The sequence below is a fragment of the Pecten maximus genome, chromosome 4 (genome assembly GCF_902652985.1).
Source record: "Pecten maximus chromosome 4, xPecMax1.1, whole genome shotgun sequence".
NCBI classification, from domain to species: domain Eukaryota; kingdom Metazoa; phylum Mollusca; class Bivalvia; order Pectinida; family Pectinidae; genus Pecten; species Pecten maximus.
The window spans coordinates 48,178,361-48,205,683 of record NC_047018.1 but is presented as its reverse complement, the minus strand read 5'-3'; the positions used below and the strand labels follow the sequence as shown (position 1 = coordinate 48,205,683).

At 34.6% G+C, this 27,323-nt stretch overlaps 1 protein-coding gene across 1 annotated transcript in view; it reads left to right on the top strand.

Moving 5' to 3' along the window:
- The window catches only part of LOC117326305 (serine/threonine-protein kinase NIM1-like), a 36,218-nt gene extending 18,987 nt beyond the window's left edge, over nucleotides 1-17,231 (top strand). The window contains exons 3-4 of the mRNA XM_033882993.1: nucleotides 7,440-7,708; nucleotides 11,916-17,231. Of these exons, the coding sequence (XP_033738884.1) occupies nucleotides 7,440-7,708; nucleotides 11,916-12,662 (1,016 nt within the window). The 3' untranslated portion in view covers nucleotides 12,663-17,231. The remainder of the gene's footprint in view (nucleotides 1-7,439; nucleotides 7,709-11,915) is intronic.
- Nucleotides 17,232-27,323: the final 10,092 nt, after the last annotated feature.

Below are 27,323 nucleotides of genomic sequence, written 5' to 3'. Positions count from 1 at the left end.
TGAAGGTGAAAGTGTACGTCACGAAAAATCCAATATTTAGCCTGTGATGTATAAAATCTAATTCACAAAGTAACTTCTACATTTATATACACGAACTAGCTACTTATGTGTTTACAATGTTGATCTACTAAGCTTTTCATGTTTGACCAGCTTGCCACAAATATCTACTTCAAGTAAAGCGTTACTGTAATATATTCTACTCTTAGCATTAAAGCAATAACTCCTGTTGTACATTGTAGTTGACCCAGATTTCTTCAAAAGAATTATTTGAATTTATTATATAATTTTGATAAACTATTGGTGTTGATCATACAATACAATTATTAAGGTAATAATGGTTTTGCTGTTTAAAAGGAAATAACATGTAAGCTAGTGTACATAATGTGGGTCTTTCGTAGAAGTCTTAAAGACTTGGTTCTGAGAACTGTACATAATAGTTTTATGTTAAGAAACTGTATTCATCATCAAAGTACAAGTCTAAAGATTTCATCGGTTGAAGTCCAATATTTTTCATACAGGATCTTACACATGTGCTTACATATTGTGGAATTTATTAAATGAGTTCAGTAGTTTGATATGCGGCAAGCCTTAAAGCAAGTGGCATGTTCAATTATTTAGCGAGTTTACTTTCAACCTGTATAAAGCTTGACCTACTTACAACCTGCGTAAACTATGACCTAATTACAACCTGTAGGTGTAAACCTCACCTCATTACAACCTATAGGTGTAAACCTGACCTTATTACAACCTGTATAAACATTGACCTCAGGTAACAACTTGTGTAATGCTTGACCTACGTAAAGCCTGTGTGAACCTTGACCTCATTACAACTTGTGTTAACCTTGACCTCATTACAACCTGTTTAAACTTTGACCTCAGATTACAACTTGTGTAAGCAAGGCTTGACCTATCTAAAGCCTGTGTGAACCTTGACCTACTTACAACTTGTGTGAACCTTGACCTCATTACAACCTGTGTAAACATTTACCTCATTACAACTTGTGTAAACATTGACCTCATAACAGCTTCAGCTTTGACCTTCTTAAAACCAGTGTAAACCCTGACTTCATTACAACTTGTTAAGGCTTGATCTACTTAAAACCAATTTAAACCTTGACCTCATTATAACTTAATGCTTGATCTACTTAAAACCAGTGTAAACCTTGACCTATACTTACAGCTTCTGTAAACCTTGACCTACTTACAGCTTCTGTAAACCTTGACCTACTTACAGCATCTGTAAACCTTGACCTACTTACAGCTTCTGTAAACCTTGACCTACTTACAGCATCTGTAAACCTTGACCTACTTACAGCTTCTGTAAACCTTGATCTACTTACAGCTTCTGTAAACCTGACCTACTTACAGCATCTGTAAACCTTGACCTACTTACAGCATCTGTAAACCTTGACCTACTTACAGCTTCTGTAAACCTTGACCTACTTACAGCTTCTGTAAACCTTGACCTACTCACAGCCTGCGTAAGGTTTTAAAATGGCTACAATATTTAAATATGTCATTAATACATTTGAAACAATCTACCATGTATGTATTATACTTGGGACAGTGGAAATGGTTAAAAGGAAATATACCCCTGAATGCTATTAAAGACGATCACTACAATCTGATGATAGCACTCTTGCTGCAGCTCCACTTTGAGTCGAAACATGTAAACAGCCTCTCTCTATTAGAAATGCGGATCTTATGCAGATCCTATTATGTTGGTCACTCCTTTTAATGTCTGAATTACAAAGGTTTCTCGTTTATTAAAGGTTTGAATAAGAAAGTTAGGTTGCACGTACCTGTCCTATTTCAGGTAAAAGATTGTTCCATATATATGTTGATACAATACAAACATACAAATGATCAAGAGTTGGAAGTGATTGACAGGTCATGCCTTGTACATAAATAGGTGTTATATGTACATGACCCAGCTCAGGATACACTTGGTGTTGTGCTGTTGCCTAGCACATTGATTTATGGCAACATGGAATGGGATATAATCTCTAAACAATGATATCATGTCATCATTATTCGTGCATAATCTGCAAACAAAAGTAGATTTGGAATGATATCGGCAGCTAATATAATGACATATATCACCTGAATGATTTTAGATAAACATGATCATCCCCTGATAGAAATGGACACACACTGTATGTCAACTTTGTAGAAAATCAATGAATATAATTTATTGTAATGAGATACATGTACATTGTTAGTATATAAGTAAAATATAACACTCTGATCCACACTCTTAATCCTGTATTTATATTAGATTCATAGAAAATGATCTGCGTTTATATATAGGCTTCATCATCACTTTATATATATGAAGCGAATGAATGTAAATATTGTGATTAATAAACGATCTGTAGCTGTATAGTCTTGCTCAAGTCCTTGAATATGTATGTGTTTGTAAGAGCGATTCTGATTGGTTGATTCCATCCTGGCCGAGGGTATAAATAGAGGCTCCATCAGACGGGCAGGTTCAGTTGTTCGGTTGTTCTCCAGCTCGCTCGGATGAAGGAACACTCAGCGTTACAAAAAGGCATCTTCGCTAGCCAAGGCTTCTGATTACGTTACACTCCACGAACCCTTGGCAGATATAGGCGTCAGTTCTGACCCTCTAGCGGTGATTCGAAATTACCACCCTTCACGCATGAAATTTTCGACCAATCAAAACAAGCGTTACCGATTTACTTCATCGGTGATGTGTACAAACACACATCGAGGTTTGGTGTCATTTCGATGAGATATGTGATCAATGACTTATATGAATTGATCAAACACTGCGAATGTTCCCTCAAAGATTGTGATTTTTGTATTTAGGTAAAATGCCATGACATAGTCGGCAATGTAGCTCTGTACTGGGTGCCGCATTTTTTGTTTACTGCGAAACCAAGCCAGAATGTAAAACGCAATTTGATTGGGTGCTCTGGGATTCCAGGGCGCGACGGTTTGAACACGACTATATCCGCCAAGGGTTCGTGGAGTGTAACGTAATCAGAAGCCTTGGCTGGCGAAGATGCAAAAAGGTAAATAAAGGTAAACAGTGACCAAGCTGAATAAGTTTGGGCCTAGCTGCATAAGTTAGGGTTCCACTGTTGTACCAGTATCACGTATCGTTACAGGGTATCACAGCTAGTACAGGGCGACGTACTGTGTTACGGTGACTGTGACAGGTACCGAGACAAGTGTTTGCCGTGTTTTGGTAAACGGGTGACTTGGTCAAAGGGTGTCTCGGTAAAGGTAGTCGCAGTCACGGTGTACGTGTGTCGCGGTCAAGTTGTCGTGATCACATAGTGTTGCGGTACAGGGTGTACGGGTGTAGGTACATTGTGATACAGTTGGTTTATCTAGGTAATAGGTTGTATTCAGGCTATCATAGTGTTAGATATTTACCAGGCGTAAATTAGGTAATTGTTACATATATATATTGAAGTCAGGTAGACTAGCCATTGTTTTGTATATATTGTCGGCAATGTTTATGTTTTCTTGCAACAGTTAGATATATATTGGGTCCAAGATGGAACTTGGTAACGGACTGTAGGCACGCAACCGTTATATATATATATATATATATATCATTACTGTAATTTTGGCTATATATATATATATAGCTCTACATCTAGAGCTTACAATTGTTTTCTTCTTAAATGATCTGTGTATATAGCTAGGTTTCATTACCGTGGCTATATATATATATACTGTATATATATAGATCTAGAGCTTACAATTGCTTTCTTCTTAACAACAGTAGATGTCGAACTATTAATTATTTAATTATGCGGGAGGTGGGAGATCCCATGTCCATGGGAGAAGTTCGGTTTGGTTCTGTGTTACCCTGCCGACAGATTCCATAAGGAATACAAGAGTCTGGCCAATCGACAGATTCCACAATGAACACAAGAGTCTGGCCATAAAGTCAGAGGGTAAAGACGACCATAACAACGATCCACCCAGCTTGACATTGTTATGGTCATCTTTATTAATTAATTAGTTCTGTAAAATGTTTGCATTCGATTGAAATTTGTTCATTGTTCCAGTTAGATGACAAAGTTCTGATTTGGATGACCTTTGAACCTCAAGAACCATTGACATTTGAATTCACTGGATTTTATAGCATTATCAAACTTAACCCGCTCTCACCTTCAGTTTGATCAAATATTTATACAGCTATCTTATGGTCGTGTTATTTGTATATATATTTCAAAACTTCAGTGTTTATTTGATAATTACAAGCAGCTTAACATATTATAGTTTTATTATGCCTTAAAATAACTTCACTTCATCTTAAAGCTAAATTTTAATTGACAATAATTCTACTCTTGGATTTGACAAGCAATTTCAATAAGAATGTATATACAGGACAGCTAACATAATCTATTTGTGATATGATCATTACCATGTTCATCCAAAAATTAACCCATGCCTTGTGATAATTAAGTCCATTGTTGTCAGTAGAATTGCCAACTTAGTTGTCCTACAATAAGCCCACCCTTTGACTTTTAGCCAATCTCAGGTTACTGTACGTGTTGGCCCCGTGGTCCTGATTTCAGGGTGAATTTGGTATTTATAGGTTTTTCCGCTGTAGTCAATCATGTATATCAATTCTAAGAACATTAGAAGATTTGCGATTGTAGTGATCATAATGTAGGCAAAATGGGTTCCAATGAAAATTATACTGTGCCCAAGCTGTCTTAATAAACTGACTTTGCCTTTTCATTATCAACGAAATTATACATCCTTGTTATTTCTAAAATATAATGGTAATCCCTTTTGCTGCTTTAATGCAAAAACACCTTTTTCTTTCAAGAAATTGCTTTCCTCTTCTTTACCCAAAGGCGTGCTGTTTTTCGCATTTTTAATAAGAACGATTTATCAAATACTGGAAAAGGCTCACAATCAAGCTTAACATACAAATCTTGCCTTTCAATGCAAACATATCTGTAATCAAGACTACCAATGACGGAATTTCCCACATATATCTGGTTGCTTAGAAACAACAAAACTGAAGGTGGATGAATTCAGCTCAACGCTATATTGCCAATAGACATCCCCTTGACTGCAGCCATTACAGGGCATATTTGTTACAAGGAAATTGCCCTTTTAACTCTTGACTCTTCCAAGTAACATCGTCAAATTACTGTAGTATATTTTCATCTGCTGTTATAGCTATGAGGATGGCTTTACTAGACAGTGCAAGCTGTACGTGCTATGGCATGTGCCCATACGTTTAATAACCTCATTGTTTGTCGGAGTAGCAATTATGGGAAGTATACCATCATCAGGTGATTGACAAACACCACTTACAATTCCTTTTGATTAAATAATCGTCCTGATTGGATTTGTAATGAGAGTTGATTTAGCTTTCATGAATGGTTTCTAAATCATCAAGAATTTGCACTGAATTAAAAAAAAAAACAAAAAAACAATACCATATTTATCCTCAAATTAGTCCCTTCCTCTTGTATACAAATTTAGTACTGCATTTATCCTCAAATCAGCCCCTTCCTCTTGTGTAAAAGTTTAGTACCATATTTATCCTCAAATAAGCCCCCTCTCTTGTGTAAAAGTTTAGTAACATATTTATCCTCAAATAAGCCCCCTCTCCTTGTGTAAAAGTTTAGTACTATATTTATCCTCAAAAAAGTCCCTTCCTCTTGTATACAAATTTAGTACTGCATTTATCCTCAAATCAGCCCCTTCCTCTTGTGTAAAAGTTTAGTACCATATTTATCCTCAAATAAGCCCCCTCTCCTTGTGTAAAAGTTTAGTACCATATTTATATCCTCAAAAAAGCCCCTTCCCCTAGTGTAAAAGTTTAGTACCATATTTATCCTCAAGTAAGCCCCCTCTCCTAGTGTGAAAGTTTAGTACCATATATTTATCCTCAAATAAGCCCTCTCCCCTAGTGTAAAAGTTTAGTACCATATTTATCCTCAAGTAAGCCCCCTCTCCTAGTGTGAAAGTTTAGTACCATATATTTATCCTCAAGTAAGCCCCCTCTCCTAGTGTGAAAGTTTAGTACCATATATTTATCCTCAAGTAAGCCCTCTCCTCTTGTGTAAAAGTTTTGTATTAAAGTTTGGGGAGGGCTTATTTGTGGACCTTTGACTTTTAACCTACTATTTTAAAATTGATGTCTGCAAGGTCAGGGGCTTAATTATTTGACAAATTAAAAACCTCCCACATGCTCGCACAGGAAAGCAGAGTTCCTGCGAAAAATTGTCTGAAATTACAATGAACATTGTTTTAGCAGATTTTATATTGATACAGTTTTATATGTCTTGTGTCTCATTCCTGAATAATTATGATATTTCATGCAGAAAAAATCTGTTGAATTTTTCTTTTCAAGTGTTTGTAACTATGACCATTAAATGATATGACCATTAAATGATATGACCATTATAATGGCCATAGTTATATGTACATCCAACTTAGCTAAATCTGCATCCCTACACATATGATAAATAATTTTTAAGTTACTTTAAATTTACTCAAAGAAAAAATTCTGTTTATAACTAAGTTTTCAAAAGTAATTTTCATCCTAGATTTGGTACAATCATAATAATGTTAAATTACAAATTAAAAAATTCACTACTGGCATGAAAAAAAAAAAATGTTGTTCAGTATGTACAGATAATGTTGTATATCGACCTAACAGGATTAATCTGTTCTATCATTAGTTAATCAGGTACTTAAGTTTGTATTGTAGTCAGAATGAATGGGTCAATGATTTTGAATACTGTAGACATTTATAGAGAAAAGTTCAAACATGTTACCTTTTATACGTACATAATGTATGTGTATATATGTTTGGTCACGAATGTTCCAATGTAAGAATAGGGACTACTTATATTACAATGAGTTGAGTAGAACTTAGATTTACAAGGCGTTCCACTTTATGACATTTTAAAGATTACTGGTTGTGGAAAAAGTTATTTGTGAAATAAATTATTGAAAACATTTCAGTTTGATTTCTACAAAATTATAATGATGTCATATACATGTATGTTTACTACAAATAATTTAATATTTTGCATTTATTTCATGAGTCAGACTTTTTGTACTGTAAGATATAATAAATATTCATATTCATATATTAAATTTAGACCCTCTTCCCAATTAAAAATTAGTAAAAATCAGTGCTTTGATTTTTTTGCTGACATTTTGATAACATCGTAAAAAAATCAGCATTAATTTTGTTAATTAAGGCCAAGTGCCGTCTCCCTATCAGGTGAAGATGGCGTCCAAAACAAATTAGATGTGGTGAAGGTTTCTTGAATATAGTTGAGTTTACTGTTTCTGAGTTAAAAAAAAGGGTGTGATTTTTGAAGTTATTTTCCATTAATACAGTATTTGTATATATATATATATATATATATATATATTTATAATCAGCATCTAACTGTTAGAAGTTTTATTTTCTGCAGAGAAAGTGGCAATAAAGATCCTGGATAAAACAAAACTGGATCAGAAGACGCAACGACTTTTGTCACGAGAAATCTCAAGCATGGAGAAGCTTCACCATCCAAACATAATCCGTCTCTATGAGGTGCTTGAAACACTAGCCAAACTGCACATAGTAATGGAATATGCAGGAGGAGGAGAACTCTTCACAAAAATCTCAAATGAAGGGAAAATGCCTGAACAGGAAGCCAAACATATATTTGCTCAAGTGATCGCCGGAGTAGAACACATGGTCAGTAAAACGTTTGAATTCTATATGATTATAAGTATACTTTGACACACCATACTGTATGCTAGCTGTGTCTAAATTCTTTTAATGCATGGCTTCAGCCTAGAACATACAGACACACATGTTTTAATGTTTTTTGAAAAAATATCCAATTTCTTATTTACCAATTTTAAATTATAGTGTACTATTAGGCATTTACTTAGACCCTCCATTTTGGTTTTCCTATTTTCACTTTTTGGTTATTCAACATTTTAGGTCCCTAAACACAATGAATTCTATAATGATGAAACAGCTGTAATGAGGCAGCTTTATATTTCTAATCATTATAAAATTTATTAATTAGCATATGATTTACTTATTAGGGCATAATTTATTAATTAGCATATACATGTAGTTAGCATATAATTTATTAATTAGCATATAATTAGCATAGAATTTATTACCGTATAGCGGGAAATTTTAGCGGTCATAAAATTTGGCGATTTGGTCATTGAAAGTTAAATTTTAGCGGGTTAAATTAGTGATTCCCTTAAATCTAGGGTTTTAATTTGGCGTTGAGCATATAAATTACCTACCGGTATATATAGATAATTATGTTATTTCCATACATCCAATCTGTGTTGATTAAATGTGTTGTGTATTATCGATCCTCTGTCTCGAAACCGGAAACTATTACCAAATAAATTCAGACGAACACATACATGTAGATTTGGCAAATTAGTGTTTATATGAGTATGACTACAAGCAACAGACAAAGAGAATTTAATCAACCGTATGATAATGCCATGGTCATCTATGGTATGATGTGTATACGTACAGGTAAGTTAAACAATGAGCCTACAGGTAAAGTGTTAACATCAGTTCATTGAATGGTATGGGTAGATGGCTTTGTTTTCACAAAAAATTATCATGATGCGATATATGTCAAACTTGTATTGATATACATGTACATGTATAGTTGTTCACTAGCTATTCGTATGTACCTTTATATCGGCATTTTGGCCGACAATTGCCAGGCAACAACCAACGTTACGCACCAGTCGTTACTCTCTTGAGTTATCAAAGGTAAATGGCGGTTAGGACGGAAACTATTGGCGTAATTGAAATTTTCACGTTTTTTTATTTGGCGGTGTTAAAAATTGACAGGTTAAATTTTGGCGATCTTTATACGGACCCGCCAAATCGCCAAATTAAAGCCCCGCTAAAATTTCCCGCTATACGGTAATTAGCATAAACTTTATTGATTAGCATGTAATTTATTGAAATGGTTCAATTACTTCTCTGGGTGGTTTGTTTAAATTCTTAGGAAGGTGCTATCACAGACTGTTTTCGCAATGGCAAGAAACCTTTGGCAATTAAGAAATATTCCCAAATAGCTCTAGATGCTGTACATTAAGTGAGACTTCCAATATGTTGTCGAGTTAAGGTAGCCGCCATCTGCTACAGAGAGTTGCTGCATTGAAATAAAACTGGCTGTTGATTGGGTGATAAGCCAGGCAAAGAAACGCTGAAATATTGAGAATATAGACAAAAGTTGAAATGTTGGCAATTTATATTGATGCTGGGGGAAAAACCAAATTAAGAAAAGAAAGGAAAACATCTTGTTTAATGCATATTTCTCCTCATTCTCCTTGTTATGATAAAACAAGATTTAAGATTTATTTGCACCAGTTATCGCTTCACACAAGTACATGTACCAATTACTCATTCCCCGATGAATGTCATCATCTTCGTTAACTCCCTCAGCGGGAAATCTGAATGGATAATGCAGTGTTAATAAGAAAAGACGGTATTGATATTATACAGTACTGTAGATATAATTATTTAACACCATGTGATATAAAGGTAGACCTCAGGGCATGTGTGGTAATTATAAGCTTTGATAACTAAAAGTCTGCAGGCATATCTGGAAACTAAACGAAAAATCTATAATAGGCAATGAGAAATTGATTAGGTTTCTGCACTACCTGGAGTTGTACGTAATTCCTATTAAGCTTTTTTTTCCAATTATTATTTCTTTTAAATATTTTTTTTTTTTGATAATGAGCTATTAGAAATATTTCCTAGATGTCTTTTTGTATTGTTCTTTTGTTTATTGTTCTATTGTTTATTTTTTCTATAGTTTATTTTTCTTTTGTTATTTTTCTATATATTTTTTCTATTGTTTATTTTTTCCATTGTTTATTTTTTTTATTGTTTATTTTTTCTATTGTTTATTGTTCTTTTGTTTATTTTTTTTATTGTTTATTTTTTCTATTGTTTATTTTTTCTATAGTTTATTTTTCTTTTGTTATTTTTCTATATATTTTTTCTATTGTTTATTTTTTCCATTGTTTATTTTTTTTATTGTTTATTTTTTCTATTGTTTATTGTTCTTTTGTTTATTTTTTTTATTGTTTATTTTTTCTATTGTTTATTGTTCTTTTGTTTATTTTTCTTTCGTTTATTGTTCTTTTTGTTTATTTTCTTTCAAAGACACAAAAAAGAAACTGATTAATTTAACAAAATGAAAAATATCATCATAATAGATTTTGTTTATATCTATACATGCATGGTGAATTTACAAAACAGCACATTTGTTAAATCAGATCTAAAGTATAATGTTTACCACAAGATATTCCAATAAATTTCTAATCGGACCGAGAGTTCACGATTTCTGCAATACTTTGATTATATACATGTATATGTTTGAGCATTGCTTCCATTTCTAATTAACTGTCCAGGCTTCTTGGCCTATTAATCTGATTGGTTTCATTCGAGTATTGCTTACAGGTAGAAATCCTTAATCCACTTCGTTTCCTGGTCTCACAAAATTCTATTGTATGTTTTTTTCTCCCACAAACATTTTGATGATACTAATCTCAGTATATTAATATGTTTTTCTATGAAATAATCAGGAAAATAAGGAAAATTAAGCATTGTGTGTCCGTCTTACAAGCATCAGTATTTTAATTTCAATAAATGCTTCTGAATATTCAAATAGCCATAGGCTAACAATATATTCACCAGTAACATACATGCTGGTGTTTGTTTTGTACATGTATGAGACTTGACAATCCCATGCACTGCAGAGCATGATATATATATGATGTCATATCCAGTTTTCTGTCGAATACAAAATCGCAAGGGAGGTAACTCACAGTCAAATTGAAGTATTTTTGAAATGTGGTCACCTGGCTGGCGCAGTGGTAACATATTGAATGTTCACCTAGACGACTGAGATTTGATACTCTGTTTGGATGGGTATACCGCCTCCGCCTTGTGGGTTTTTTCTGGTAACTCCAGTTTCCTTCAAGTTCCACAGCTAAACCCCTTAAATTTGCTTCCATCCCAGACTAAAAAAGGGTGATGATTATTTCGCAATTGTTTTAAAAAAGATAAAGTTATACATATTGAAAAAAAACATCTATATATTCCCCTTAGGAGATAAAGATCAATTTATCATGCTGGAGGTTGGACTTCTATAAAAAAAAATCTCATTTCAGGTGATCAAATGAATTGCCATTAACAAGATTGTCTTTTTTGGCCAACCCTATGAAATAAGTATAATTTATCGTGGGCCGATTTTCAGCCTCTATACAACATCTCCTTTGATATTATTGGAAATCTTTAGCAGATAAGCAAACAATTCTGGGTATGTTTCAATTGAAATTTAGATTTGAATTAATTATCGATGTTTCAAGCTGTGGCTCGGACGTATATATTGCTCCACTCCGCAGTACTCTTGTTTACATTACTGCAAACATGGAAATTTACGTGAGGGGGAAATTAACACTAATTACACGGAGTCCTTTTGATTGCAAAATTTCCCCCCATATGTATCATATTGATATAAATTTGCGTTATCTTGAACTACTAACGAAGGTGGATTGATCACGAAAATTACCCCTTCAGGTATAGTCAAAAATCGAAATCTCAGAATTAACCCCCGGGAAAATAACCACGTTTACATTAATCAAATATTTTGTCATGTTGCAGCTAAATCGGATCAAAAATCACTTTAATTAAGATCCTTAATTTATCAAAAAGTCCTAGATTAAATGACAGTTATATATGTGTTAGAAATGAGATTTGTGGAGAAAAATATTGAACACATGCTACTAGTCGAGTCATTTCCATTTTATTCTCCAAATTAAATATAGAAATAGCTAATTCCATATCAATTTCCATTTCACATGCTCTAATTTTTTTTTTTTTTTCATTTTTGCAGCACAAGCACAATATCATTCATAGAGATCTGAAGGCAGAGAATATATTCTACAATGGACCAAAGAGTGTGAAAATTGGTGATTTTGGATTCAGTACGATAAGCAAAGTTGATCAGACCTTGAATACATTCTGTGGTTCGCCACCTTACGCAGCACCAGAACTTTTCAAAGATGAGAGCTACGGTGGCGTTTACGTAGATATATGGGCACTCGGAATTATGTTGTATTTCATGATCACAGGGGTTATGCCATTCAGAGCCGACACGGTTGCAAAATTGAAAAAATGTATCTTAGAAGGAAATTACATAATCCCTTCATACATATCGGACAGTGGACAATTCCTTATACGGAGTATCATGAAGCCAGTTCCGCATGACCGATTTTCTATACGAGAAATCCGCAATAGTGATTGGTTGGATGGACAGGACTTTCCCGAAGCTTTACAACCGTATAATCTTTTGCCAGGATCAGATACATCCACACTTTCCACAGATGAAAAGGAAGCGCGTGTTATGTTACAAGATCTCGGAATAGGTGAAGAACATTTGAAAGGCACGGGCCATAGAGATTCTCGAAGTACAATTACGGGAACCTACAGAATACTGTTACATCGTGTACAGAAAAAAAATTCCGGAGTAGACGATACAGGTATCGAAAGCTTCGGTAGAACAGACGATGGAGGCAACAGTAATAGAGATCGGTATCAGGCAAAACCTAAACAAGAATCCAAACTTTGTGTCATTCTCTGAATATGTCATAGCTACGATATCTGTTACCATGGTTATTCTAAATTTCCATTCCTGTCATAGCTACGATATCTGTTACCATGGTTATTCTAAATTTCCATCCCTGCCAAGTGTCCAGATAAGGGTTGGTCACTCCAAAGATTTTGTATTTATTTGCTGTAATCTACCAAAAGATAATGACCATTCTGGTCACACACTTGGATGATATAAGTTTTGGTCATTCCATTACTGAGTTTAGAAGTCCTCGTTAGCTCACACCACAAAATAATCACAATTTTGTATTGTGTTATCCATTTTCAGATTTTTGATCACTGCTTTGAATTAGTGAATGTGATGTCAGTAAATTTTAAAATTCGATGAAGTTAAATTGTAAATTTGAACTTTTGTAATAAAAAATTATTAATAATTTTCATAATATTTCAGTTTAGGAAACATCATAGACAATCTCGATCTGTGAATGCAAATTAGTTATTTTTAGATTATGTATTTCAATTAGGTTGGTCAGACATTGTTCAAACTGACCAATCAAAGGATTTATTAATTAAGCAAATATATCAAATGATTAAAAAGTCTGTTAAAAATTATTTATATAAACAGCCTGGAATTATATTAAGCAAATGTATCAAATGATTAAAAAGTCTGTTAAAAATTATTTATAAACAGCCTGGAATTATCTTATCCAAAATGATGATAAAACAATGTATAAAATACATTTGTAGTTTTCAAAAAGGTATCTTAACCAAAAAAATAATTAAAGTCTCTAAAATATATCTCAGATTTTGTTCCTTTCTGATTAAAAGAAATAAATTTTTAGTGTCTTAGATGCTCATTAATTATGCCCATTTTGGATGCATACAGCAATTACTTGTTGGTCATTAGGTGTCCAGATTTTGACTGCATGGAATCAATACTTCATATTTTGCGGTAATCTTATTTTTTCGAACTTTTTCACGCTGGAAGCTGTAAATGTTGTGAATTATGCTTGTGCTATTCTCCATAGGAAATTCTGTGAGTGCACTAATTCTTCATTACACAAATCTCATTTGTTAATGTGCTAAAAATTTGAGTACGCAAAAATTTTAAATGTTTAATTACGGTTATCAAAAAATTCCTTCTTAGAGATCTCCAGTTTTCCATCAGGGAGTCTTGACAGGTTTGAATTCGGTATTTTCGTTCTTTGTCTGTTTGTTTGTTACACACATATTCAATCATTGATTTTTGCTTTAGACTTGACAAGATAGAAATCTTAATCCGAAAGTATTTAGCATAAGATTATTATTAATCAGACACTAATCTTGATAATAATAAAAAATAATTGTCCAATAGTAGTGCAATTTACCAATATTTTGTGTTCACAAAATTATGCTTTCATAAGATCGGATTATTTTCTCTTGAGTTCATATTAAATAGAGCTGTTTATATATATCAGAGCATCAGTCAACTAGTTTGATAATTAAGCTCTGTATTTTAAAAATTTTAATATCATTTTCAAGTGTATACATATACCTTTTTATAGCTATAGATCTCAATTTTGTGGTAAAAAAAAAAACTGTGTTAATGAAATGTATAAAAACATTTAAATCATTATCAGAGCTTAATCAATTAAACCACCATTCTGTTTCTTCACTAATTAATCCAATAGTGTTATCAGGAACAGATCCTCTGTACAAAATTTGTCACTGTTCATCGCTCTCTTGCTTGCAGCTAGGCTCCAATAAATCATATTATAATTTTGCACATTTGAAATAAAAATCATGCATGCAAATAATGTTCTTCTTGAATACCTTGAATACAAAATATTAAGTTAAATTTTTCTAGAATGAATTTTTAATTCCAGTTTTAATTGCTTTTTAGAATAACTACTGTAACAATTTTAGACAGAGTTGTGAGTTTTTTTTTAAATTTTAATTTTTTTTCATGAATTTTAGCTCACCTGGTTCAAAACACCAGTAAGCATATGCCACTGTGCAGCATCCCTTTTCTGTCCATCGTCTGTCTGTCCACCGCTGTCTGTCCGCCAATGTTTCCTTTAAGTGGTTATTACATGTATAGTCTGCAGTCAGAGGCATGTTGCCCTTTGAAGGATGTTGAAATTGGCTATTAAAGTCAATTGCTTTGCAATGAATTTGCTTCAAATTCTCTTTGGAGCCATCAAGCTAGATATCAGGTAAATTAATACATTGTACTAGCAGACAGATCCAAAAATGGGAAAATGGTTTTAATGTACCAGTAATTACTAAAATAAAAAGCATTACATGTAAGTCAAGATCAATGAAATATTCAAGTGAGCTATGGAGGCCCTGGGGGCCTCTTGTTTTGAAAAATGTATGACAAATATCTGTGATGAAGGTAGAAGTCCTGTGTTTGTTTTGTATATATACATAAACACATGTATGTGATTGAGTCATGTGTTTAGTCTGTTCTGTGATAAAATGTTAGAATCATGCTATTATTGAGTATTAATTAATTTATTAAGATGTGGAAGTTAATTAGATATTTGAAATATGTAACAATTTTTTAAAGACATGTGTAAGCAAATACACAATTTTTATGAATGAATTGTTGAATGTATAAAATATTCTCTCTTCATTTTTCTTACTGTATTTTTCTGTCTTTACATTGTGATTTTACATGGTATTCTCATTTTTGTATAGATTCTCACTTCATGATTGTATTGGCTCATCTAGTTCAGCAGAACTAAATTTGGAACCAAAATTTTGTGAAATCTAATAAATGTTAGTTAAAAAAAAATGATATTGAATCTCATTCCTGGTACTGAGTGTGGGATCTCAACATGGAATTTTTTTTACTGAAATTACAATGTTTGCTTTGGCCATGATCACCAAAATATTTGGGTAAGCAATACAGGCCCTTTGGGCCTTCTGTTTAAAAAATTTTGTCTTTGATATTAAATCTGAATATATATAACCTGTGAATGAATGATTGCATATTTTGACTGGTTTCAAAATTTTAGCACTTAATAAACATCAATGTATTAGCTATACAGATAAATCTATCATAGTTTTTTGAAAATATTTGTTTTTTGAAAGATTTTATTATGGAGGTCATCTTCTCTGTTCATCAGCTATCCGTCCAGTAGTATGTCCATTCCGGGTATTTATGGATATTTCTTCAAATTTCTCCTCTATGTTTTTAACAGGGGTCACACATACATGATTTATTTCTTCTGGGATGGGAATGATGAAGAAAAACAAAATTCTGAAATTTTTGGGAAATAAATGTTTTCCAGGTCTTTACTTATCATATAACTGTAGTTGTTGTTATTGTTGGTAAAACTTGGTCAGTGATGAAAAATTGTCCCTTTTGTTGACAAACAAGCGGGCTGTTTTCTTGTTTATGTATTTAATGTACTAAAGTGCTAATTAAGTAACATTTTTAAGTGCTATAGTTACTATGCTATGTTGATATCAAACTGTTTATATTTTCTTGTCTTGAAAAACTTTAACTCTTAAACAGATGAAAATATTTTAACTCAATCTGAACCGAGAGGTACGCTATAATGAGGTATTTTCATCATCCACACTTTTTTAAATGATAGGAATTCAACCTGAACTTAAGGCACTTTTCTTTTTTTTTTTTTCAGTTTCATGAAATATCTGAAATACTTTCACTAATGACATACAGGTATGTATGCATATTATACTTAACAAGATAATAGAAAAGTTATTTCTTTTAAGATGAGAATTTTTCATAATTTTCTGTACCGGACACAAGCAGTTTTTAATGGCGTTGTCTGTCTGTAAATAATCAAAAAATGTTTGTCCTGAAATCTCTTCTCTCAGTTATTTATAGATCTTAAACTTGTTATGTATGTTTTATTATAAAGAATTTGTATACATAGCTGCATTCCTGAGCATTGTTTTGTTTCAATCATTTTTGAAAGAGTTATTGCCCTTTGTTTTCTTTTTCAGTAGTTCATCTTGTTCAGAGATCTCTGTTTAGGGCTTGACATTTTTCCATGAAGTTTCCATATATCTTAATTGTTCATTCTGATTGGTTTAATCTTGCCCATGCTGGCAGGTGATCATTATATCGTTTAGTTCTTCAAATCCAGTTAGTTCACTTGATGCCAAATTATTATTATTTTTTTTTTCATAAAATAATGATGAGTTATGGAGATCAGGCTTTTATTTAGCCCCCTACATACAAAATTTAACAACTTAGCTAAAACTGGGTCTAGACAAAGTGTTTATTCCACTCTGGTAAACATTTCCTATTTATTGATTGTTGCAGTTCTAAGCTTTGTAATATTAGACTCCTGACTTGTAATTCAAATCATACATTCTGATGCACATCATGCAAATCTTGGTATGCTACACAACCTGGTTTTCATACAAAAGAGTATACCACTTTGAATAGGGTCACACATATACTGTTCTGCCCAAAGGAACTCATTGTCATCCATGAATTTTTAAAACTTATCCTCTTTCACTACCGAAACAATGAAACACATATTTTCCAAATGTTAATCTAACTAAACCCCAGTTTTATCAACATATTACTTAAAAAAAAATTTCCATGGAAAATTGTGTTTTAGGAAAATTCTTACTGGTAATTAAGGAACTTTTCCTAAATTCAGTAATGCTTTTCTATGGAAATTTTTTAATTTCCTTCGAAATGTTACCGTATTTTACCAGGTTCAAGCCCAAGGGGCTATAGTGCACTGAAAATTGGCAAAAAATTGGGGATGGGCTCATCCCTGTATATGGGCTTATGTTGCGGAAATGTGAAAAATAAGGGCATTGGCTTATTTCCAAGCATAGGTTTTTACCCCATAAAATATGGTATGTATTAGTTATTTTATGCATGTATCAACAAATTGTGAGAAATTCACTCTCGATCGAATGATAAAAAGGGTAAAATTGAAATGGTATTCACCATTTCCTAGTGAGTTTGTGTAGTAATATTACACGCAGTAGTTATTTGTCTTTACGAAAAAGTACAAAATAAAAAAAATAACCCTTCCCAATAAAGATTGATGTATGTAAATATTGATAACTTTTGGTGATTGTATTTTTTGATGTAAACGTTTTTTATTAGTATATGTGTACAGGAGCTGGCTCCGTTGTAAAACATGTTCAGAGATGTGTCTTTGCTTTAATTTACCAAAACTATGTCAAAGTTGTCGCAAACAAAGATTACTAAGAATATTAAAATCTTACCATATTAAAATTCTGCCACCAATTAATGTAGTATCTTTTTGTGTTTGATATAAGCATTTTTGTAAAAACAGAAACAGAAATCAATGTTGAAAATCTGTATTTTTTTCATTTTTGTTTGTTTTATTGTAGAGTTAAAATAGTCCTCATCAGCTAAAAAATAATGTAAGAGTTTAAAATAAATATCATCTGAATAAAGAACAGAAAAACAAGATTTTTCTTCAAAAATTTTGTTTTTAATTTTTTTCATTAATGTGTGATCAAAATAATCATGCATTGTGAAATCGGGTGCTGTATTTGAATTAGTTGTAATCTAGTAATGATATAATGAAACTTACCATTCACAGTTTTGCCAGTGACAATGAGAGTCTGTAATTCTAATATACTGATGTTCTAAGATTCGAAAATTCTAGTTGTTTTGAGCCTCGTATAGATAATTTGATAAATTTATTTTACAAGAATAATTTGCTAGTGTAATGATCGATATTTTAAATATTTTGACAACAATATTCCTTACATGAATAGATTAAAAGTTTGCCAAAATTGGCCATTTTCGCAACAAGCTTGCTTCAAATCATTTTGCTTTCAAGAACCTGTTGCAAGAAATTCGCAAGAATGGTATCGATGAGCCTTATAAGGTATGGTGGGTGGTGAACTTCAGATTAATATTTTAGAGGTAAATTAGGACAGGAAAAGTGTTGGGACAGGCTAGAATGATAGTTATAAGGTTCAATTAAAAAAAAAAACTATAAATCTAGCAGATAAATTGGTTTCTTCTAGCCACAAATGAAAAGCACAAATAGTGTCTGGGAATGGAAATCATAAACAAATTTTGTTTTCTACATTCCATATTGTTCATCAATGGATATCTGTAGTTTTTTTGGCACGACCATGTAACATATACATTGTACATCTCACATTTACATCCATGATTGTGGCTGTTCATAATTTTCAACCCAGCAGTTCCATATACATACAGTATGTAGGGCATTTGAAGGGCAATCATATACATGGATATCCACAACGATCTTGTGATTTACAATCATTTCAGGAAAATATTCTAAATGACCACCATTATTTACAACACATTTCTTCAAGTATTTTTTCCTGTTTTCTGTATATATCCATCCCATTAATGCTAGTACCTATGTAATGCCATGCAATCTTTATCTTTGTTCCTGAAACAGTAAATATGATTTATCAATATTTTGTGTCATTAAAATTTAATACAGTATCTTAAATTTATTTAAGTAAATGTATTCATATTTAGTTCATAATTTTCAGTTAGAAATGGACTACTATTAATTTCAATTTAATACAATATCTTAAATTTATTTAAATAAATGAATTCATATTTAGTTCATAATTTTCAGTTAGAAATAAACTATATTAATTTCTTGAAGAAGATTCTTATTTCATTTTTCAAAAAAGGAAAAAAAACAACAACTTTGAATTGTTAAAGAGAAAATTAAGTAAGGTAAGTCTGAAAAACAAATTATTTTGTTGGTTTATCAAGAGCATTTTCCTCACATTTTTTTTTATTTTGCATATTTATCTGATTTTTTTTTTTTTTTAGATAACTTCAACTTTGCTAAAGTAAGCCAAGAGTTCAAACGAATAATGATAATTTCAAATCCCTTGGATACAGTTTTCTATAACTATGTATATGTGAGTTTTTTGGGGTAGGAATTAACTTTTAAATGTACTTTCTATTTGTTTGTAAAGAAGTAAAAAATATTAAAATCCTAATTATGGAAATTATCATGTAATAATTGCAGAAGCATGATTCTAGTCATAAATAATATGTCTTGCAAATTCTGAAGCTTGTACAACAGTATGTATACACTATGTACATGTATATGTTATGGATATCTGGAGTTTGAAATTCTAGTTTTGAAATAAAAACAAAAATTTATAAAATGTGCATTTGTTGTTAAACAAGAATATGTTCTATTTTAATGGGTTTTATCTCCAGAGTTGAATGAGGACAGGTGTCAAAGAGATACCAATAGCCAGGGTCGTTAGGGAAAGGATGCCAAAGAGATGCCAATAGCCAGGGTCGTTTGGGAAAGGATGCCAAAGAGATGTCAATAGCCAGGGTCGTTTGGGAAAGGATGCCAAAGAGATGCCAATAGCCAGGGTCGTTTGGGAAAGGATGCCAAAGAGATACCAACAGCCAGGGTCGTTTGGGAAAGGATGCCAAAGAGATGCCAATAGCCAGGGTCGTTTGGGAAAGGATGCCAAAGAGATGCCAATAGCCAGGGTCGTTTGGGAAAGGATGCCAAAGAGATGCCAATAGCCAGGGTCGTTTGGGAAAGGATGCCAAAGAGATGCCAATAGCCAGGGTCGTTTGGGAAAGGATGTCAAAGAGATGCCAACAGCCAGGGTCGTTTGGGAAAGGATGTCAAAGAGATGCCAACAGCCAGGGTCATATGAGAACTGGTGTCTAAGAGATACAAACAGCCAAGTTCATATGAGGGTGGGTAGCAAGGACATACGAACAACCAAGGTCATACGAGGATGGATGTCAAGGAGACACCAACAGCCAGGGTCGTTTGGGAAAGGATGTCAAAGAGATGCCAACAGCCAGGGTCATATGAGAACTGGTGCCTAAGAGATACAAACAGCCAAGTTCATATGAGGGTGGGCAGCAAGGACATACGAACAACCAAGGTCATACGAGGATGGATGTCAAGGAGACACCAACAGCCAGGGTCATATGAGGGCGGGTGTCAAAGAAATATCAACAGCAAGGGTCATTTGAGGATGGGTGTCAAGGAGACACCAACAGCAAGGGTCATTTGAGGATGGGTGTCAAGGAGACACCAACAGCCAGGGTCATATGAGGATGGTAGTTAAAGGAGACACCAACAGCCAGGGTCATATGAGGATAAGTGTCAAAGAGATACCAACAGCCAGTGCCATATAAGGATGGTTGTCAAACAGATACCAACAGCCAGGGCCATATGAGAACTGGTGCCTAAGAGATACAAACAGCCAAGTTCATATGAGGGTGGGTAGCAAGGACATACGAACAACCAAGGTCATACGAGGATGGATGTCAAGGAGACACCAACAGCCAAGGTCATATGGGGTGGTGTCAAAGAGATACCAATAGCCAAGGTCATATGAGGGTGGGTAGCAAGGACATACGAACAACCAAGGTCATACGAGGATGGATGTCAAGGAGACACCAACAGCCAAGGTCATATGAGGGCGGGTGTCAAAGAAATATCAACAGCAAGGGTCATTTGAGGATGGGTGTCAAGGAGACACCAACAGCAAGGGTCATTTGAGGATGGGTGTCAAGGAGACACCAACAGCCAGGTTCATATGAGGATGGTAGTTAAAGGAGACACCAACAGCCAGGGTCATATGAGGATAAGTGTCAAAGAGATACCAACAGCCAGTGCCATATGAGGATGGTTGTCAAACAGATACCAACAGCCAGGGCCATATGAGGATATCAACAGCAAGCGTCATATAAAAACGAATATCAAAAATATACCAACAGCTAAGATCATATTAGGTCGTGTGGCTAGATGACACCAACCGCCAGGGGCATATAAAACGAATGGCATGGAGACACCAACAGCTAAGGTCATATGAGAGCGGATGTCTAGGAGATACCAAAAGAAGAGAGAAAATAAAGGAAGAAAGAGCAGAAAGGACAAACTTGTAAGACAGAAAAGAAAGAAAAAGTTTGAAAAGATGGAAGAGGGTTATAACAGGAGCAGCAAGTCAATTTTGGTCACCAGTGTCCCTTGAAGACACGGAAGGAAATCCCAAGTTTCCGTACAAGAACAGTGTTGGTCGTCCCTATGAACACCATGAAGCCTGCTTCAGCAGGCATTGCTTCTGGGCTTCCCATGTATTGTTCCCTAACCAGAGCCGAAGGACCTTCACAATTAGTCACCTCTTGCGCCATGCAGTGTGGCACAAATAGCTTATCATACCCGCTCTTGCACGGCATGTCCGAAAAATAAATTCTGTAAATAACGCTTTGACATTGAAGTGAATCTTAGGAAGCCACATAATGTATCACGATTTCTATTAAAATGTCTTCAAACTACACAAATATATCAGCTCTAATTTGTCCCTTTCCTGTTTACAATTCGTTCAAATCTCAACATGTATCTGGCGATTCAGGCAAAATAACTTGCTCATTAAGCTATAATGAAAGGGTATACTAACTAAGCACACTCATGACTGTGATCAATATTCTTTACGAAGCGGTCGAGTTATCAGATATGGTCATATATTCTCGCTCGCGATCATTATTTTATCAAGACGGGATGAACGCAACAGCGCGCGTGGCCGTTAATTAGAATTATTCATGATCATTATGTCAATGATTATACATTGTTTCAAGTTCGACAAGACGTTGTCTCGAAATCGAAGAACTTCCGTTTTTGAAAGGCACATCTCTTACTAAAAGGGTTGACAGTCTGCACCCACGGGGTCCTTGCGTAAAAATCACGTGATATTGCTTGACACTGGCATTCAGCTTGCCGAGTCTCTAAATATTTATTGATTTAACGGAAATCTCCAACTGGATTATCACGTAATCGGTATGTTCTATCTGACAGACGTCTTATGATCTATACTTTAGTATTGTCCCGGCGGTGAAAAATGACCATCTAACTCGAAATTTCAAAATTTGAGAGTTTTCGATCGAGTCGTTTAATATAATACGAATTGATCTAACACACTAAATACTTTTGTCTGCCATTCTTATAAAGGATCAGAAGTTCAAATGGTTGAATTTAAAAAATAAAAATGGAAAATACAGACATAACGCGAAACTGCATTTCTTACTCAAAATCCATTGAATGGGTACACAATGACACCACAACTTACAGATTTACATAGAGAATATTGAAAAGGGAGATGAAGCGGGGCCCGTATTCATGAAAAATTTTCATCTTAATGGATGGAATCTGTTTGCTTAACCCAATTGCATTTTAAACAATCATGAAACAAATTCAGTATCGAACATAGGCCTATACCTCATTTGAAGTCTTTCTAAAAAATTCCTTCCAATCAAGACAAAAAAAAAATTAATTCAGAGATAAGATTTATGACCAGAACTATATGAGCATGAGAACGGTTTGATGGGGAGCTAGATCAGAATTCGGTAAACGTACACCACCACCCCACCCCGTCCCCCCTCTCCAACACATAACAACACACCAGCACACCTCGAATTTTAATCCAGTCCCACAAAACGTCTGGGAATGTGCAAATGGTTCGAGCGTCCTTCTAGAGTTCAGAGGTCACGCTCTGGTCGTTGCGTTTTTCGTCTTAGGTTTATATATCATTTGTATCTTAGTAGCGGCCCTCATTGAGACAGGTATTTAAATATGTTTCTCCATCCGACAGGCAATACGACTCTTTAAGTCAAATGATATCTATATACCTCTACCCACTTCCGCTCCCATAGATCAAAGGTCAAAGGTCAATTTTCCTCAGAAAGGTCCTTCTTTTATTAGATGAAAACATGGATTTAAAAAAATTGTTCATGCTAAGACAGATAAGAAACGTTTGATTTTAGAAGAAATCTTGCTTACAGTTTTCATTAAATAGAGATATGCAGTTTTTCATTTCGGGAAAAAAATCTCGAGAACATTTCGTCTTGTCAAACTTCATACAATAATGAAATTGTTTTCATTATTGTACATAATACACCAGTGTGTGTAGCCCTAATAAAATAACAACCGTCCTAATTGTTGTCGCCATCAAATCTGAATAAAATAATGGCCCAAACATCTCATTTATCAAAAGATTCTTGAGGATATCGATTATTTAGTCATGAGCCTAATTAGTGTTGACACGCAGGTGTGTAATTATAACTTGATGAGCAATTTATGTCGAATCGCCGTAACGATCTTTCTATTTTGATACATGTTGAGAGTTTAATCATGTGTAAACATGTGAGGATGAACATATTTGTGTATTTCTTAGTCGTTTTATTTATCAGGAATCTTGAGACATTAAGCGGCTTCCTACACATCAAATACTGTAACATATTTTAGCGGTAATCTTATTTTTGCGATTTTCGCGGTGGAAGAATTTCGCTATAGTTTGATTGTGCTAATTGTAGTTTAAATACAAAGTTTTGTATGGCAAGTTTTGTCGGTGCGCTAAGTTTTCATGGCGCTAATCAGTTCTAATGAGGTTTTGCGCCAGAACTTGAGCAGGCTTAAATAAGTGTTTACAGTAATCGGTTCACGCAGAGAAGTTTCACTGGAATGTTGAAGCAGTATCTGCAGTATTTAGACGTGACATCAGAGATTGTAAATGTCAATGACATCACCATTAATATGACAGCCAACCTGAAACACGTTCTCTCTTTAAATTGTATTTTAATTACCGTCATGCTAACATATCTATATAAGCGATTGGCGTCAATTTACGGATCTTAGAGCAAATTAACAGATACATGTTCCATCCGACAGGTCCCTGGCAATTTGCTTTGATTTTTGCGGATTGTTTGGAGAGCAAACATTTTCGGAGTGGGAAAACTAATGTGTACGGTGAATCTCGGTGAATGTCACACCTATTTGTTTTTGTTACTATTTAAAGAATACTTGCAGGCTTCTCCGATAAGTTCTGGTAAAACATGTTGGAGAATAAGCCCTTTTATTACCAAATACTCTTTATAAACGATAAATAGTCGTATTTCGGCTGTAGGGATAAACAGTACTAGTCAAAACTGTTTTCCCAGTCAGGGCTTATCCGGCGCAAATTCTATGCGCAGAAATCCTCCCTTTCGAAAACCCGTTCAAGCGCTTCGGTGACCGCGACACGGTGTTGTTAACGCAGACGACGGCAATGATTGAGGACAAAGCGGAAGACAATGTAATGGAATTGCTAGACGAGGGATCCACTGTCTTCAAGGAATGTAATCAAAAGTGCAATGATTTTTTTAATACTATTGTGATGAAATAAATAATAAAAAAACAACGTGATGCTGGATATCTAGCTGTTACGTTTGCCATTTTTGGTTATCAAAACAAATTAACACCACTACACATAGCAGTGATACTCATATTTATATGTCTTTGGTAACAATTAAACAATAATTAAACAATTGTTCAATGCTGTTCGGAGGACAGCCAAAACTACCAACCCTCGGTAGGAGGAAGCAATAGAAAGTGTTTGGACTCGGGGAAGCATTTCCTCAGGGCTTCCTCCTACCTCGGGATGACAGTAGTCAAACAGTTGTATACTGTAGCCGCCTGTATGTTGAGCTGGGGAGGCGATTGATAACGAGTCCTTAATGGTCTGTGATTTTCTTCCTTCTTCTCTGGAAAAACTGAAGACCAAAATTGTTCTGCCCAAACCCCTAAGCTGTTGGGGTCGCCTTGACACCAATTATCATATGACCTTGGCTATTTATGTCTCCTTGACACCATTCCTCATATGACCATGGTGTTTGTGTCTCCTTGACACCTGTCCTCACATGTCACTGGCTGTTTGTGTCTCCTTGACACCTGTCCTCACATGCCACTGGTGTTGGTGTCTCCTTGAAACAAGTTCTTATATGACACTGGCTGTTTGTGTCTCCTTGACACCTGTCCTCACATGTCACTGGCTGTTTGTGTCTCCTTGACACCTGTCCTCACATGCTACTGGTGTTGGTGTCTCCTTGAAACCAGTCCTCATATGACCTTGACTGTTGGCGTCTCCTTGACACCAGTCCTCATATGACCTTGACTGTTGGCGTCTCCTTGACAACAGTCCTCATATGACCTTGACCGTTGGCGTCTCCTTGACACCCGTCTTTATACGACACTGGCTCTCGACGCCCGCTTTCATATTTCTCACGCTGACGACGTCTCCTTGACACCGTCCTCATATTTCCAAGGTTGTTGCAAGGTCATCAAATGCGGAAAACAGTTAATATAATCTGTTATGCAATATATTAACAATGCTTGGAAATTTTGCTAATTAATTGCAGGATCAACCATAACATCAATTGTCTCGCTGACTTAATCCACAATATCGAATAATCATAACTTTTTTCTGTGTATGTAAAACACCCTTCGTTTACTACAGGAAGCGAGACTCTCAGTAAACCTTTCCTATATAACAACAGATCTATCAAACTTGACAGGTAGATTGTTTTTTTTTGTGTTAGAAAGAAAACTGGTTTGCGTCTTATCGATTTTTTTCGTATTTGTAATGTCATTCATTATAAACTTTTATTCTGTCTTCCAAAGTAATGGGATATTATAAAGAAGAAAGTTGTTTTTCTGATAAATATTCGCTTCGTCATCATCGATTTTATTTGTGTTCGTGCATGTGATACATTTAAGGTACATGTTTTCAATGTTGATTATCGATATTAAGACAAATAGGCTTCTGATCTAGTGGAAAAAAATAAATGTAAGATAAATAACAAAGACACGAAACGCGGATCAATATTTGTCCTGTTTTAACGTAAACGGAAGTTGTTAGATTTTTTTTAGCTTTTCGAATAATGTAACAACAACAAATAATTCGCCTGGTTGCCTCACCCCCCAAAACAATTTCGGAATAAATCAACCAGCTATGGTTGTCTATGGTATCTGACAGTTTCATTGATGTTACAATCAAGTAAGAAGTCAGACGCATTGCCTTATCTTGGCGTCGCGACGTAACCCGTTGACGCCGAGGTCGTCGTCGACGTAAGAAGTCGAAACCCAGATCGAGGCCGGTCTGAAAGTTTTCAATGGTGGAAACGTAAACTCAAAAACGACTAGCCCCCTAGACTTGTCTTTGCTCTTGAAACACCAAGCGACTTTCTGGCTTCTATAAGTGAGGCGAGGCATTGTTTTATGGAATACTCACTGAAGTAAACAAAGGAGGCGGGAGGGGAGCCTTCTTTATATACTTTATTCGCATGGGTCGTTGTTGTCACAACCCGCAATGATAAGCAACTCAACACAGAGGAATGCACTTCGGTCGAGGAAGAAAGGAAACGTTGTGTTTCTGTCAAAAGTGCAGATTAAAATGAATATATCTAAAAAAAAAAAAAAAAAAAAAACCTTTGGATACCCTGAAATTTCCTCACGTGTTTTGTAGTTTCACTCACAAAGGGGGATTATCGCGGGGTGGTCGAATTTCCTCCCTGACATTTCAGTTTTCTTGCTACCGTCCACCAAAACTTACCATCATAATACAACAATCATATGAAGATATCATTCACAATGAAAAGCCGATAGAACTCTTCTCCGTGAAAATAGGCGTCCTTCAAGGGTTGATTGCTCTCTCGGACAACCTTCCTGATTGTGGGTAACTGGATCAGATTGGAACTTCTACAGCAGGCCAGAGGACAGGACAGTGGACTTCACCAAGCCGTTGGAAGACCCGGGCTTTGCAGCTTTTAGGCTGGACATTAACATCGCAAAGACAGGTGATTCTAAAGATCAACAGACGGCAAGACCCCATCCGACTACACATAGAAGACTTGAAGGAAGTTGGTAAGTGCAGAACACCC